The 17,482-nt window shown below is 45.8% G+C and overlaps 1 protein-coding gene across 4 annotated transcripts in view; it reads left to right on the top strand.

The window, feature by feature from the left end:
• MACROH2A1 (macroH2A.1 histone) overlaps nt 1–851 on the top strand; it is a 46,632-nt gene extending 45,781 nt beyond the window's left edge. For all 4 annotated transcript variants that reach the window (XM_084268815.1, XM_084268814.1, XM_084268813.1 and 1 more), the window contains exon 9: nt 111–851. In XM_084268815.1, the coding sequence (XP_084124941.1) occupies nt 111–276 (166 nt within the window). In that variant the 3' untranslated portion in view covers nt 277–851. The remainder of the gene's footprint in view (nt 1–110) is intronic.
• The last annotated feature ends 16,631 nt before the right edge of the window (nt 852–17,482 follow it).

Genomic DNA, 17,482 nt, shown 5'->3' with positions numbered 1-17,482 from the left:
TTTATTTACCGTGCTGTGGTAGAGAAAAGCCAGAGTGTTCCCTGCAGGGCTGTACCACCAAAAGCCTGTTGAGCAAAACTTGATTTTCTTTCTTTTCTTGGTCTCTCTAGAAACGGCTTCCCAAAGCAAACGGCGGCTCAGCTGATCCTGAAAGCCATCTCCAGCTACTTCGTGTCAACGATGTCCTCTTCAATCAAGACGGTGTACTTCGTGCTCTTTGACAGCGAGAGTATAGGGATATACGTGCAGGAAATGGCCAAACTAGATGCCAACTAAGCCTAGAAAGCAACAGTCCAGCCCCCTCTTCTCTGCCCAGCGTCCTCCCCAAGTCCTTAACTCATTGTGAAACCGAACATCCCTTACTTGAAATTTTGCTCATCTGGGGGAATGAAAGTGGGGGGTTTTGTTGGGTTTTATTTTGGTTTGGGATTTTTTTTTGTTTGTTTTTACTTCCTACAATGTTTTCTGTTGGCACTGATAGTTGGCATTACTGCTGTTAATGCACTGTATACCAGGCATCGTCTGAATTTAGTGTAATCTAGGAGATTTTATAGTTTTATTTTAATGAAGTATGGATTGAAGCAGAAAGCCCTTAGGAGTATGTAGTCTTTTACTTGTGAAAGAAACAGGCCCGACCCTATTTTGTAACTGTGTTGTGGTGCTTTATCAATACATCAAGTGGCGTTCCTTTCATTTTTTAAAAGAACAGATGCTATAAAGCCTAATTTGTGTTTGTTTATTGTCTTAATGAGAAATCTGGAAGGAAAAAAAGACAGAAACCCCTCTTGTCCTTAATTATATTTACAATTTTGAAATTGTGTGAATTGATTTAGTAAAATGTTTGAACTGGTGATGTTGGTCTATTTGAATCAGTTTTTCCCTTAAGCTTTTGGTTGCTGAATTCTGAACAGTTAGCTGGGAAGGGGTCAAGCAAACACCACACCTGGACCCGCAGTCTGGAAATGTGTTTAGAGCTACCAGGCCTCTTCCTTGTGTGTTCCCAAGGACCCTCATGGTTGGGTCTTTTTCCTGTTGGTGCTTCAGATTTTCCCAATCAGAATCTGACTTAATTGGCCATTTAGTTTGGGAGGTTGAAGCCTTTTAGATCAAGGGGTTTTTGAACTGGTTCCAGTTGTTTAATATTGGCCTGTTTGAAGCCATTCTGTATTTTTCCCAAATATTTATGAGCCCAGTTTGCATCAGTGGCTGTATCACTTGCACAGCTGAAACCCATCCCATTGGAAACCTTTACAGAAGCCACTTGGGTTTGTACTCTGAGAAAGATGAGGTTACACGTTCAAAAGCTATCACAGATGAATGCTCACTTGGAAGAGGAAGCTCTTCCTTTGAAGTCTTCAGCCTCCCTTTTACATAGTAGGCATACGTTTCCCATCTTTTGGAAACTTCAACTGCTGCTGAAAGAATTCTGCACTTCCACTCTGCATTGACCAAAACTGACTATTCAGTGAGCTCAGGAATAGCAAGTATTAAAAATAAGTAGTGTGAGCTCCTGCAAGAGTGAGTTTGTTGTGTCCGGGTACTTGCAGCTTTCAAGTGGGCTGCTGAGAGGAACAAGCAGAAGACAGAAGTTAAAACAGATGCTGTTCTAAACACATACAAGAAGCTGAAAGGAAAAGATAGTAAATTTATTCTGTGCCTCAAATACATCAGGGGTGTGATGGGCTTAAACTGAAACGTTTTTAAATGGTCAAAATGCTTCTGGTGTCGTTCCTCAAAGCCAGCTGCCCAAGGGCGACAAGAACTTCAGCAGGGAAGGGTGGAGGGGTGGGAGGGCAGCTCCGGCGATTCTTAGTGTGAAACTGTAACTGCACTTTCCGCAAGTTTCACTAGGTGTCACTGAAAGGATGGGCTAACTGAGAGCATCGCTGGGAGGCACCTGAGGAAGCACCTGGTGCCAGAAGGGCTCCGGGTTTTTCCACACAAAGGGGATTTTTAACGCAGGAGGAACATGCACATCAAACTGAGAGTACAGGTTGCAGCTCCTTGGTCTCTTTGCCCTGTAGAATTTACTACACCATATAAAGCCTCACTTCTTTAAGGTCCCAAAATGTTTATGTCAGCACTGGAGAAGAAAGTCTGTCTGGGGGTATTTCTGAAGTAGTTAAAAGTACAGATCTGGCTTTGAGACACGATCCCAGCCATGCTGGGAGGGTCAGCTTTGTGCTTCCAAGTAGAAAATCCTGCAGCAAACTGTACCACAAGTCACATCACATGAATTTGCTGCTTCTGGTCCCTCATCTCATCAGCTTGTTTGAGCTCCATCACCAGCCCTGCTGGTTTCTCTGGGATCGTTTCTGAGGTGCTGTTTGCTTTGTTCAGATTCAGGTCCTTCTGCAAACAAAGGGCCACAAACATCTCCCATCTGCTGAGATTGAGCACCACATCCCTGCAGTGTGACCAAAGCCAGTTACCAAGAACATTGCACATTCCTTCAGGGCAAAACATTCCACATCCCACAGCCCCAGAGCTTGCAGAAAGCCTCTTCTCACTCTAACTCACAAAACCACCTTCTGCTGCTGTGTAAGGTCATGTGCAGTGCTGAAGCTGGTCTCGTGGGGTCATCGCTGCCTTCTCCTTCTGTACACATACCAGAGCATCCTCCTTTTCCCTGGCATTCATTGACAAGCCTGTAAACACTCAGCATGTCCAGAGAACACCACGATTCTGTCCCTTTGACTCAGCTTGTTCCTCAAGTGGCCTTGAAGCAGAGCAGAGCTGGTTCCCACCACATCCATAGCAAGATGACTCTGCCTGGAGGAGAAGGAGAACACCAGTCTCCAACATGGCCCAGCAGTGCTCACCCCCATCTCCCAGCCCCAGGGCTCCTGAAATCCAGTCAGCTCTGTCAAGAAAGCCACACATCCCAGAACAAGCTTGATCTCAGCCACGTGGGGCAGCCCAAGTAGATTATGGCATATATTCAAGAACCTAAGAAGTACCATATCAGGTTACATGCTTAACAAGAAAAACAGGAGAAGAAATGCCTTGCTAACATGTGCACTGTGGCCAGGACAACATTACTTTGGGAATCTCCTCAGCATTTCACTTGTTAGAGAAAAATGTGCAACCTCCATTTGCAAAATAACCAAATGAATCACCCTTTGGGAAGGCCACGTATGGAAAAGCCTCAGTGGAAGGGCCTTCACAGCTGGTTTTGTTACTGCTGAGGCCATTACAAAGCTTTTCTAAGAACAGTGGTTAAAATAAACACTCTCTCTTTAACCATTTCAATACTTTCCTAAGTTAAAAACCATTTTGTAGCCAACAGCCTTTACAATTCTCTAGTTCAAATCCTGCTCCCCACTAATTCTGCTTTTAGTCAACTGACTCCTTCCACAGCTGAAGAGCAAATTCACTGCAGTACTGTCCTAAGGTGCCCCAAATTGCATCACTTTGATATTTCTCTCTGTTCCAACAGCCTGTCATCCTCCTGACGCTTTCCTCATTCCAAATTGTCAGTCCCTGTGATTTGTTGGTGTAACCACCCCAGCACAGCCATGGCCAGGCTGAGTTACAGCTACAACTGGCTGCTGACAGAAGTTCTGTGGCCCATAGAGGAAGGCAGGAAAAAAATAAACACAAGTTTGGGGTCATTTTTCCCCCCAAGGAGGAAGAATTCGTAACCATGCTGCAGCTCATCTGTCTCTCTCAGTCCTTGTTCCCTGAAAGTCCTCAGCTTGGAGAAGAGAAGGCTCTGGGTGGACCCTCCAGCAGCCTTCCAGTCCCTGAAAGGTGCCTATAAGAAAGCTGGGGAAGAACTGCTCCCAAGGGCATGGAGCAATAGGACAAGAGGTGATGGTTTTAAACTGGAAAAGGGGAGATCTGGGTTGGGTATTAGGAAAAGGTTCTGCACTGTGAGGGTGATGAGACACTGGCACAAGTTGCACAGAGAGGTGGTGGAGGCCCCATCCCTGGAGATACTCAAGGTCAGGCTTGATGGGGCTCGGAACGACCCAGTCTAGTGAAGATGACCCTGCTCACTGCAGGGTTGGGACTCGATGGGCTCTAAAGGTCCCTTCCAATCTTACACATTCTGTGATTCCAAGTCCCTTTGTCCTTTTTTATGAAATCCTGAGAACCAGGAGCACTAAAGAGCAACATCCATAAACCCTCAACATGGCCCAGACCACATGGGAAGGGCAGGTTGGGCGGGTTATTTGCCAACAGTAACATGGCTGCATCTCTGGCTGATTAGTTCACTGATGGACAGGTTGGACTTTGAGTCTCATGTTACATCCTCTGAAATCAGCCCTCCAGACTTCACAAATAATTTAAGATGAGTAACAACTCTCACTGCATTCCCCTCCACTCCCTCCTGGATGTCAAATTCCAGAAGTTTGGCTTTAACATTTTGGCAGTCAGAGGTATAGCAGCATGCAGCAGAGATTGGGGCAGAGGTACCAGTAAGGGGGCTGAGCCCCTTTAGATTCAGGTCCAGCCCAAATGGGAGGTACAGAAATACAGTGATTTTCCCCATTCCAACCCCATTGTCCCCCATGTTCAGAGAGGTGGGTAAGTACTAGGTGGGATGGCACCACAGCAGGTGGCTCAGAGGTCCTGGGTATTGTACTGCATATTTTATCATCAGCATTTCAATTTCTATAATTAAGAAGAAATGTTTGTTCTAATTGTTTAAGAGTAAAATTATTGATTTATTTTAAAACATGATCTAGCCTCAGAAGAGTAAATGTTAAGCCATCTGGAAACCCACCACTGATGCAGCTGCCCATGTACCACAGTCCCTCTGCACTAGCATACATCTGCACTGCCTCATGGACAGCACCCTGGGGACCAACCTCAGACCACTGCTTATACCTGGAGAGTCTGAGAGCTTCAGGGTCTGTGCCACATCCCTGCCCCAAAGGTGATGTGCATCCTCACACCCAGCTGTGACAGCCATGCTGTGAAACTCACCCCTGGGCAAAGCAAGGCTGCACGGGAAGAATCACAGAATCATAGGGGTGAAGGGACCTCGAGAGGTCATCAGGTCCAACCCCCTGTCAAATCAGCTCCCCAGCTCATATAGCACAGACAGGCATCCAGATGGGTCTGGAATGTCTCCAGAGATGGAGAAGAAGTGCTGTTTTCTGGCCCTTGGGACACACCAGCATCTACAGAACTTCACAAGAAGTCCAACAGCTGGGCAGAATGGTGGGTTTCCTCATAATGCTCCACTTAACTGGTTGTTTCCACATTATGTTGTATTTCCATTTGCTACACATCCATTTCCAAAGGAGTGCCTGCAGCTAGGCTCTTCAAGCAGCATTATAACCTCAAACATCAGCTACAAGGCACACAGGATATTACTTGCCAAGCCTCAGTTCCTCCTGCACTGTTTTTCCCCCACGTACCAATCATTCTTCACACAGACCAGATTAATTAGCACTCCAATCATCCATCCATGGAACAGAACACTCTCTCTGCCCTGCTCCCAATCATAAGGGTGGTGCTTCAGGTCCCCCTTACCCAGCCCATTGCAGCAATACAACGTGTGGCATGAGCGCGCTGACAGGACGGCATCAGGACATCTGAGCTCCAGAGGTTTGTCACAAAGAAATGCTTCCATGTATGAGATTATCATCATCATAAAGTGTCACTCAAGGGCCTCATTAGGAGCAGCATCATTATAAGCCTACAAGAAAATATAAGATGGTGGATATTAAGAGCCAGATAGAAGAGCTCATGGTCTTTCAGCCTCCAAATGTACTAAGGAAGAGTCAGTAGGACGCTACGTGTTTGTACAAGGGTGAAGAGTGGGATTGGACTTGTTAAGTGTGAAGAAAACACTTGCAGAAATGGGCTTTTTTCCTCAGTAAAAAGGGGCATCAGGAATCTTTGTATTTGTAAGCTCTCCAAAAACCAAAGTACATACACCCAGCAACCCAGGAGATTAAGAATTCAGAGAAAGTACCCCAAAAGGGATGATAACAAGACAGGCAAACCACAGGTACTGTATGCAGGCTGGAACAGCGTTAGGCAAACAGGCCAAAGTTTGCAGCAAGATAAGGCTCTGATTTTCCAGCATTCATTAGCAGGGAGTTTCTGTGAGCTCCCTTCCCCTTGAGCCTAGCTAAAATTCAGTTTTCTGCCTGAGAAACAACACTGAGAGGAGCTGCAGGTGCCTGGACACTCGGAGATGAGGTCTGCAGCCTGTGGTAACTAGCCCCATACTCTGCCCTGCGATGGTTTCAGGGAGGACAGTAATACCTCAAGTTGTACCAGCGCCTCGGAGGAAGCAGCATAATTGATAGGCCTGAAGAGCGCAGGTAAGTAGAAGGATTGGAGTGATATCCCAGCAGGAAGCCCAGGGGGAACTGGGCTATTGCACACTGGCTAAAGTGCTTGAAAATTGCCACCGATTCCTTTGCACGGGGAGTTCTTCAGAGATTTACTTCATTCCTCCGCCCAATCCCACTTAATGCCTCCCCAACTCATGTTTAACCATTATCACCAGCAACTCGCTCATAAATGCTTCTGCCCTGTCAGATTCCACAAACAGGAATCAAGGGGGAGATGATGCTGCTGTTTCCTAATACAAAGGAAGGAGCCACGACGTTTCACAGCGAAATCCCAACTCTTCCACACTTTTTCCCCCCCCACCCCAGCCTGATTTATCAGAAGACATTTGATATTTCTGTACCTTGAAACAGCTAACCTTCCCAGGCTTAGGAGAATAAATTAAAGTTGAGCCAAAGTATGCCTCAGCTGCAGCGATGGGCAGATTGATTTGCTTTCCATCTGGGAGATTAAATTCCACCACCAAAAAGAAGGGGGGGGGGGTGTGGAAATGGCACCAGCATAATTAGCTGTCAGTCACGTTGCAAAGAGACAAGACTATGTGGGATAATTGAAAGCCCTGCAGCCTCTCATTACATACTACAGTAGCCCTATTTGCAAATTTCCACCTCGAGGAGGTTCTCTGAACGTGGTCAGGGTTGTAGTTCCTCCTCCTGGCGCATTCTTCTGCGGTGAAACAGGAGTGCTGTGTGGAGATGGATTAATTTTAAGTAACTTTCGCTTAACCTAAGATGGTTCTAATATATTTGTCAACAGCCCCTGACAGCTCCACCAGGCTTTAATTGCAAGCAAATCCAAACAGCTAGAAGGAAATGGTAGGTCTTCAACTCCGGGTTATGCCCAGGAGATGCTTTTATAGGCGTAGAAATCACCTCCCTCCTTTTTTTCCTCTCTTCCCTCCCCATGCACTATCCCTCCCTCGTGAGTTCTCTCATTCAGCAGATTGTAATTCATAATGAACCTATCAGTATGCAACATTACACACACAGTTGTTCCATAAAGCAATCAACTCTTTTCCCTTTTTTTTTTTTAGATTCCTCCCCCATTTCCCAAGGCTTGAGTGTTCTCCAGCAAAGGCTGGGGAGTTGAGGAGAGCCAAGGAGCTCCAATGATCAGCCCAAGCCTTGCTGAAGGTTGCAGGACAACAGGGCACAAGGCAAAAAGGGCCCTAAAAGTAAAATACCTTACAGCCTTCATCCTAAAACCACAGGAAATAGGTAAAGCAGATTTCTCTTCTGAGTATAATGGGACCCAGCACTGACTGCAGCTTCTTTTAGGGCAAAATCCCCTCTCTCACTTCCCCAGTAACTTCCTCACTCACTAATAAAACAAAGAGCATCAGGTCCATCACACTCTTCCATGTTTTCACTACCAGCTCTGGCTGCCCTTCACAACCACCTCTTGCCCCTCCAGCAGCACCACCAGACCACAGCTGTACTGACCATTTGATGTCCCCAGGGTGGGAGGAGGTGGGCAGATCTGGGGGGGCTTCTCCTGCTTTCGGCAGCTTTCAAGCTCTCCACACCAGAGAAGTTGCTGCTTCCCACAGGAGAGGGAGCCAGTGTCACACCTCCCACATGGCTCGAAACCTCGGAGCTAATAAAGCCCAGCCTAATGCACTAATAACTCTTCTTAAACCAGAGCTTTCATTATAAAGCGTAATTTATGTTCACCTTTAAGAGCACCACAAACCTGAGCCCTCTCACAGGCACAGATTTGCCTCTTGCCTCCCTGCAGCACTTCCTCAAAGCTCAGAGCGTTTCCAGACCTGACAGGACTCACTGGTGTGAACTGGGAGCCAAACTGGGAACAGAACAGGTGGTTCATAAAATGCCTGAAGCTGAAGTAACGAGCTTGCTGCTGCGATGTGGTGGAAGGCAAGACAGAAAATGCTGTGAAACTCTGACTGTTCAGGCTCCATCAGCAATCCAAACACAGGAATCACTCCCACATCTAGAGGGAGAAAGCCAGGGGTTAGTACCCAGCCCAGTCTCACACTGGTTTATCCTCATGTACGTTAGGGAAGGGAAAAATCACCCCTCTTGTCCCTGCACAATGCCCCTTTATGATTTATTAGACAGTCCCCCTTTTTTTTGCCTCAATTACTCACTTCAAAAGGGGGTGGAAATGGGACATTCCTAGCCCTAATACTAAATGCATGTAGTCAATAAAAAAAGAAAAAACGCTGAAAAATGTTTAAAGGGAGGGTGCTTAAGTTATTGCAGCCCTTGGGAGCATTAATGTATGTGCCAACAAGTTACTGTATGTGGCTTTAACATGCTTATTTATTCTGCTGCGCAATAAAACTCCGTCTTAAATAGTGCCAAAACCTGTTTGCCATGGCAACCCCTCATCACACATGTGTTCCAGTAGTACTTACAAGCACCTTCTTAAAGAGAAATACACAGCAGGATGAATGGCTTGTGACCTTCAGGGCATTTTACAAAGTTTTAAGCACCCAAGTAAATATTACCTTGGACTGACATATTTTTTCCAGGTATTTTTTCTCCCGTGGTCGTTGTTCTTTTTGAGCAGCTCTTTAAGCAGCAAAGCAAAGCTTGTTCCTTGCTCACTTCTCTCCAAGCAGAGCTTTAATGACTTGGACAAAGCACAGAGCCTGGTTTTTACCTGGCAGGTCTCAGGTGTTGCCAGTTGGCTGGGGAAGCGTGGCAGGAATCAGCTGGGCTTCTACAGTTTCACATGCGCTGCAGCTGTTCCTGGGGTAATTAGTCATCCTTTTACTGGCAAAATTAAAAGAAAAAAAGAAAAAGGGAGATGTTTTCCCCTCCTCCCAGCAGCACTAAGCATTCGCTAGGTCTATCCCCTGGCCTTTACATCCAAGAGTTCACATGTCTGTAGTAAAGCCACCCAATGCTAATGTTACACTTCCCAGCTCCTCAAGCGCCCAGCCCAGGAGAGGGTTTGCCTGTGTTCACAGGATCATTAGGTTGGAAAAGACCTTTAAGATAATCAAGTCCAACCATTAATGCAGCACTGCCAAGGCCACCACTAACCCACATCTCTGAGCATCACATCTAAACTTTTAAATCCCACCACCGCTTCCCTGGGCATCCTGTGCGAGTGCTTGGTGACCCTGTCTGTGAAGAGGTTCTCCTCACATCCAATCTAAACCTCCCCTGGCACAACCTGAGGCCATTTCCTCTCATCCCATCACTTGTTACCTGGGAGAAGAGAAACCAACACCCATCAAATTGGCTTAATTTGAATTTAATTTGCTTAATTTGCTGCTGTGCCTTAAAACCAGAGAGACAAGCTCATTTCCCACAGCACTGGGAGCTGCATCCAGGGAACCTGGCAGCAAACTGCATCAAGTGGAAGAGGAACGGGTCAGCCCACTGCACCCTCCTCTGAAACACAGGACTCAGCAGCGTGCGAATCCCTGCGGGACACCAGGTTCCTTGGCTTGCTCCCCTCTCAGCTGCCTGACTGTGGTATTTCAGCTCGACACAGCACTGAGGAGAGGAGCAGTTCCACAAACCTTTCCAGATACAAATTCCCAGCGGCTCAGCAAGCAAAGCCTGATTGATAGCAGCCACCTCTTTTATTAGCAGTGGCTGTTTGTTCTGCCAAGGCATCGCTCCTGCACAAGCAGCAGCGGAAGGAGCAGCCGGGCTGGATCTGCCCAGGGAGCAGGGATGGCTCCAGGAAAAGCTCAATTGCCAGGAGTTACCCCATCTGCCCTTCCCTCTTGCCTTCCTTCTCCCCTAGATCCTTTCACAGGGATACACACTCCATTCCTTCCCTTTTTATTTCAAGATCATTGTTTTATACTTCCCAAACTCGTTCACAGGTCTGAGCACCTTCATTCCCGGATTTGGGGAGGGCAGGGCTGGGTGTGGAGCTCAGGCTGGGGGGCTGAGGCCATGATACATGGCTGGAGGAGCCTCTTGAGCAGCTGCAAGGACCTCCCAACTCCCCAAGACTCCCAGGAGATCCCCACCACCACTGCATAAGTGGGAGCCCATGCTTAGGACATGCCCACCTCACTGGAATCTACGACTAAGATTACCGGGGGGAAGTGAAAGGTATTTTAGTCAGCTGGCAGCACAGCACAATTTTTTTCCACAAGCAAGTTGAGTTTAATCCTTATAGAAAGAAATCTCTGAACATTATCAGCCTCTCCCAGGCCACATGTTTCCTTAGAGCTAACAACCTCCCCTCGCTCCATCACCCCCCTAAATCCAGACAGCTGCAGATGGGACAGAGAGGACTGGTCCCAGGAAGGCACAGGGAACATTACCAGTAAGGGCTGTAGAGACACATTCCTTCTTGTGGCCATGTCCAGGGAAAAAAAGCTCTCTCCAGCACCCAAGAGAGAAATCCTAGAAAGCACCAAAACCCAGTTGTTTTTAAAATAAATAGATGCATATAAAGCAAGGAAAGCAAACAGTGTATTCCTAATGCTCCATTATTAACGGTGCTCAGCAAGGGATTTTCTGCTTTGCTGGAGCATGTAACAGGCTTAAAGAAGAATCCCGATCAGAATAGAACTTTGTAATTATGCAGATAACGCTTTTCTTTCCTGTAAGGACAACACACACACTCACACACTGCAGCAGCCACCCACTTCTACAAACAGTGTGAGATGCCTCTCAGCTTGGGCTTCCATAAAGACCACAAGCCTGTCACCTTGGCAAACTAACCATTTAAGGCTCCAGGCATTTAACAGTCTTGTCCTGTTGTTTTTAGTAAGGGGTTTTTTTCAGCTACTGGTTCCTGGCACAAATCCTGATGCACTTTGTGCCAGGGATGAGTGCTGATTTCCCAGCCTTATGCTATTAGTTAACCATTTCCAGCCTGCACCGACAGCAAGTCACAGCACTAGCTCAGGAGCATCCTTTGATGCTGGGTGAACCTGTAGCAAATTAGCTATCACAGGGGTTAGAAGGGACCTCAAGAGATTGAGTCCAAACCCTCTGCCAGAGCAGCTCCCCAGCTCACTGACACAGGTCAGTGTCCAGATGGGTCTGGAATATCTCCAGAGAAGGAGACTCCACACCCCCTGGGCAGCCTGTCCCAGGGCTCCCTCACCCTCACTGGGAAGTTCTTCCCCAGATTGGTGTGGAACTCCCTGTGCTCCAACTTGAGGCCATCGCCCCTTGTCCTGTCCCCACAGACACTGAGAAGAGGCTGCCCATGTCCCCCTGTCCCACCCTTCAGATATTCATAAACATGAATAAGATCCCCTCCCAGTCTTCCAGCTATCCTGGGGACCTGCTCCAAACACTGGTTTTCCTCTTTATCCTCCAAAAAACCCAATAGCCCACCTAGGAAAAAAGGCACATTAAATCTCCTGCTTGTTTTCTTTTCCCAGTGACTGATGAGTCTGTGATCTCGGGAACCAACGTGGAATATAAACCCAGCACTTGGATGCCTGTGGATGGAAGTGGCAGGACACAGCTCAGAATTTCCGAATGTACATTTTATTTCTCTAACAGCTCAGTAAGTGATTCCTTCTGCTCAACTGCAACCTGCTTCTGTGTTAGTGCAGCAAATGTGTGTTTTACTACTCTGGCAGTGGGATCGGTCCCTTCCACACTAAGTCTTGTAAACAGATAAATCAGTTCTCCAGCACGGAATGTATTTTCTTTATCAACTCCCTGCAAGTTAAAATTTGTGCTGAAACATCCCATTATGAACACTTCTGTCATGTCTCACAGCTTCCTAAATCCCCACTGGAAAACATCTTGATGTTATAGTGGTGTCATCAGTTTAGAAGGACGTATAAAGTTTATTGAGCCACAATTTTGCAGTGCATTTGCAAAACTCAGAAAATATGCTAATGTGCTATTTCTCCTGCAAGCAGGCACTGAGAGCACACACTGATCTACTTGTGCATGTGTTTACAATTATTTCTGAACATTACTGTGTCCAAATAGCTGTTAGAAAAATTTCCAAGCTAGTGTGTATACGCTTAGTTTTACTCAAATTCCCATAAATGCAGAAGAAATCTCTGCTGCCTAGAGACCTTTGAAAACAGAGTTACAACTGGAATCAAGTATGGTGAATGATACCTATTACTGCATCCTACTCGCCTGCTCCATTATAACTTGGAGGCATCGCAGTATTTTGTGTCATTACATAGGGCTGGAGGCATGAAAACACTCCAGGCTGCTCAGCATCTTGAAGTTTCTCACACTAAAGCACCTAATCCATCCGAAAGGACTGCTGGGGCTCAGCTGATCAGTCATTTGTCTCATTGAAACCCTATGACTCCATTTTAAGAGCTTTTTTATAGACTCGTATAAAGGAGAAAGTGAACTTTTTAACATGTTTGCACTCCACTAAGTCAATACACATAAAAAGAAGTACAACTGGGGTTCCTACATGGATATATGGCCCACAAGTGCTAAGCTGGTAAAGAGATACAGCTACTAGTTAGGCAAGAGATTAACTTGATTTCCTTTTCTTCACTTTGCTAACTTCTTCCTACAAGCAGAGGGCATCCAGCAGGGGGACAGTAGGATGAGCCCAGATTCTCCAGACAGATTTTTGACCCAGAACCTTCATACATAACATTTTTAACTCTGAAGTATACTCTTGGAATAATCCATGTTCCCCCAGTCATCATTTTGCTGGTGCTTATCTGTCCTTGGGATGCCAGTGCCAAGCCTCCAGCACGCAGCAGGATCCCCCCATCTCTACAGGGCCTTATTGAGCAAGGAAATACACAGCTTATTATTTTTAAGTAGCCTCCATCTCAGGAAGCATTGGAAGGCTTCACTCAGTTAACCAGCAGGTTGGGACACAGAGCAGGAGTAAGGTGTACTTCTACATGAAGACCTGGTGCTCTTGGCCATTCTGACACCTACAAATCTAATGACAGTTTGTCACAGCACAGTGGAGCTTTTGAGCATCTCATCTCTGTGCATTACAGAGCATCTTCTCCCCAGCCTCTCTGGTACTTGTCCAGATCCTTCCATCCACAGGAATGGGAGAGACTAAAATCAAGCTCCCTCCACCAGTGCTGAAGGCACTTGGTTCCCCTCTCTGATGCCAGTGAGATGGCAAGAGAAAGTTAAAGGAAGACAAAGAATCTGAGCAGCTGGGAGATGCAGCAACCGAAAGGAACATGGTTTTAAATAGAAACCATCAGTACCAGTACAGCTGTCAACTGCTGTTTGCCCAAAAAGTGAGTTTTTATTAAGCTCTGTAAAAGCTTCTAAATATGAAACTTTAAAAGCATTTTTTCTGTTTCAAATGAAAGTTTAAAATGGCAGAGCTTTATTGAAAGCTGATGTTACAGCAAGAGTTCCACCGAGGGAATCACTGAGATGAATACTGTTATTAATTATCATTTAAACATCTACATCTTCAACAGTCTTTCAAAAAACTGTCTCAAGTAGAACAATCAGGATGTCCCAGCCAGATGGCTAATGAAATGCCATCAGCCAGTCTTCCCCACAGACTATTACCTCCTTCACAGACTGTAACTTCCAAACCATTCGCATCACTGAAAGTTTAAGGAAAAAAAGGGTTTAATCCAAAGTTAATGACATGGGTATTGTACCATTGATTGCTCAGTTTGCAGGAACCCGAGTGGCATTTGGGAAGTAATGAAAGAAATACGGAGGAGCTCAAAGGACAGCCTGAGGCCATTATCTCAGCCCACATAAAGCAGTGCAGTTCTTCACTGTCTTTAAATCTGAAGAACATTTTGCTTCCTAAAAATCCAGAGCTGAGCTACCCAGCCAACAAGTGGGGACTGAGGGGAGGTGATGGTGCAGTCAAGTGATGGATTTGTCAAGAAGCAGAAATTGGGCAGAAAAACCAAGATTTAGGATTTTAGTCAGCCTTCACAAGAGCTAATCCCACAGCCCTGCAAGTAGCTCTTGGTGGTTCTTGTTATCCTCTTTATGGGTGTCCAACAGGCAGGGGAGAAGGCATCACAGAGGATCTGGCACAAGGAAGGAGACTTCTCAGAACAACAGTGATCTCCATCCACAAGCCAGTGGGAATCAGCCAAAAACCTGCAGATGCTCCTTGGAAAGGGTCTCTGGTCCCACCTTCCCAGACCCAGGCACTTCCCCACCCCAGCTAGATTTTAAGACAAATCAAATAACAAACCCCAGGCCTTGAGCTGGTGCATCCCTCCAGTTCAAAGCATACAGGTTCTTCTTGTGTTTCTAGATTTGAGACACTGGGCTGCTTTCTGCATGGTTTCTTCCAGGTCTTGCTCACACCTCATCATCCTGCTGAGAGTCCTGTGGAAATAGCCCTGAATTAAAGCAGGGGTCTTGGGAGACTGTGACACATTCCTCCAAGCTTTCCTGCCACCTTCTTTCTCCCAGGCATTCTGTAATGGTGTTCCTTTTAATCCAGGCACATTTGGGGTCAGTGTGATCCCAGCAGTAGATGAAGAGCATAGTCTGGCCTTGGCAAGGAGCTGCCTGCTGCCAGCTTCTGAACAGTTCAAGACAAGGTAATTTTGAACTGCAGAACTGGGAAGGGAAGCAGCAAAATAGGAATGAACAGTGGGGGGAACACAGAGAAATGAAAGAATGAATGAACAACAAGGAAGAAAAAAAAACAGGAGACAAAGCTAAAGAACAACTAGGGGGAGATGCAAAGATTCAGTAAATCCCATTATATTCAGAAAAAGATGACCCATATCAGCCAACACAATCAAAGGAAAAATTGCAAGTTGTCTTGGATGTTGTTTCAGCTAAAACCTTCCCAAGTTGTTCAGCTTGTTTCCTTGAGAAGGATACACACCAGTCTGAGCCCTCTGAAGGGTGAGGAAAGCCACATAACCCTCAGCCACCACCAAGCATTATCTTTCCCTAAAAATACTGTTCTAGGCTGTTATTTGACTAAAGTTGAAAATATTTAAACATTTAAATCAGAGGGTACCACAGACTAGAGAAGGTGCTTATTAAAACCAGCCTGAAAACATATATCTATTTTGAAACTGTGTTTTTAAAGCCATATAACAATAATTCAACCCTTCCAACAGAGTCAGGTTATGCTGCCTGGACAAATGTAGTGTTTCCCTAGGAGAGATTTTCTGATGTTGCTCTTCTCAGACTCAAAGGCATATGACATGCTGGTATTTGAATTGCCCTACCCCTTCCTCACACCAGAAGGCAACAAGAATTGCCACAATCCCATCCTCACATCTGCAAGAAAAGACACATTCCAAGGAGGAGTAGGTTTTACTCTGCAAGCACCAGTTCATGCCCACCCATTGACTGCTTGCAGAGGGCTTTCCCCATGGGTCTATTTGCAAGGCTTTGCTTTTGAAATACAGGTGCAAAAACCCACCAGCCACAATGATCTTCCAGTAAATGAGGACAGCACAAACCTCTGTCCTCTCCTTCCTCACACTGCTGTAAAAGATACCCTAGGAACTCCTGTCTCTTGCCATGAGTTGAGAGTTCAGGGGAGGAGGTGCCTCAAGGCAAGCAGACCTGCAGCTGCTGGATCAAGATAAACACGTGCACAGCAAGAGAAAGAGGGTTCACTGCTATGCCTAAAATAGGAGGGAACCCAACCTCATTGCCCTGTTCCACAGGTTTTATGCAAGTAAATTGTCATATCCATAATTGTATCAGGAGTGTAACTGCTGATGAAAATAACCCAGAGAATCAGGTACTTCTATAGTCTGATAAACTCAGACCTCATCCTCTTGAGAAGATTTCCATTTGGTGAAACAGGGATATAAACACAACTATGGCCTCACAGGAAAAGAGAAAAAGAAAGGAAAACCCCCAAATTACTAATTCCCTTCTGCCTGAAGGAAAGACCTGGGAGCCATCAGACCCCCACTGAGCTGTGTCAACCAACGGAGAAGACTTCCAGTCACAGGGAAATTTGCAGCAGAAGATTAGAGGTGGACAGTGCCCAGTCTCAGAACTGGATGACAGACACTGAGAGCACAACTGTAGCACATTGACATCAGCTGCTGGATAGAAAAGGGTATTCAGAGCATTGGCATGTAGGGTATGTTCTCCAAGTCTACACCAAGCTAAAGTCTTGCAGGGAAATCTTGATTTATGCATCCATATAGTGCCCAACCAGCCTCATTACCCAGGGATTAAGAGTCTTGAAATAATTGCAAGCTTTTTGCCCTTTTTAGAAAAAAAATTATTCTTCATCTTCCCCCCCAAAAAACCCAACAAAAACATTTTGGAAGCTTCTGCTCCCACAGGATCTGCAGACCCTTCCAAACAGAATGCTAAGCCACTTTCAATTCTCAAGGATGTAAAGAATAGAAGAATATCAGGGTCTTCAGGATATCAAGCCACGTGTAAGCAGAGCATTTAAGTGTTTTCTAACTGTTACCCTAAGTCCTGATGAGCTCTGGAAGCCCTGATGGGCAATTTGACAACAACCTGAAACACACTATACCCAAAATAAAATCTGTGACCCAACAAACACTCTAGGCATCAAACTCAACATCCATCCATGTCTTAAGAGTTTGACCATTTGGAGTAGCATAAAATGAGAATTTTAAATGCTTTAGGAGTTTAGCTTTATTACCTCACTCAGTGCCTAGTTAACTAGGCCTAATTCTAATCAGCCCAGTGCCCTAATTTAGCAGGATCATCTTCTAGGGGATGGTGGGAACTACATGTCACTGCCACATTACATTTATTCAAGGAGTAACATTCCTGGCTTGCTTATCATTCTAAATGGCTTTGTTTCAGAAGCAGTGGGCAGTGTAATTTTATCCAGCCCCAATGAGAGTTTTGGGATCCACCTCACCATGTTTCTAACAGAGACAAGATTCTCAGAGATCCACCTTTCCAAGCTGCTCATTGCAGCAGCATCACCACAGCTCTGCTGCCATCTTGCAGAAAGGTCAAGAGAAAGTCACCCTGTAGACAGGTCTTGGGCCAAAATACTTGACCCTTTCTATCCTGGGACAGTTCATCACCAGATCTCTAGCTTCTCTTAACTCTAAATGGCAAAGTTTTCCAGCAGCTCTTTTCTCCCCACCTTTTCCTCCCTAAGTCAACCTGTTTCTTCTTAATTAAAAAAGCCAGTGCCCTCCTGAGAGATAAACAAGAGGGAGGGGGGAACCACAGCCAAGTGAACAGGATCCACTCTCTGATATGCAGTTTGTGCATGGTTAATGGATGTTGGGCATTAATATTTCTTACCCTTTTGTCTGTGTTCACTGTAATAGAAACCCTGTCTA

Source organism: Gallinula chloropus (genome assembly GCF_964237585.1).
Source record: "Gallinula chloropus genome assembly, chromosome: 10".
NCBI classification, from domain to species: domain Eukaryota; kingdom Metazoa; phylum Chordata; class Aves; order Gruiformes; family Rallidae; genus Gallinula; species Gallinula chloropus.
Note: the sequence above shows the minus strand (reverse complement) of the source record. Positions and strands in the feature narration are given on the sequence as shown.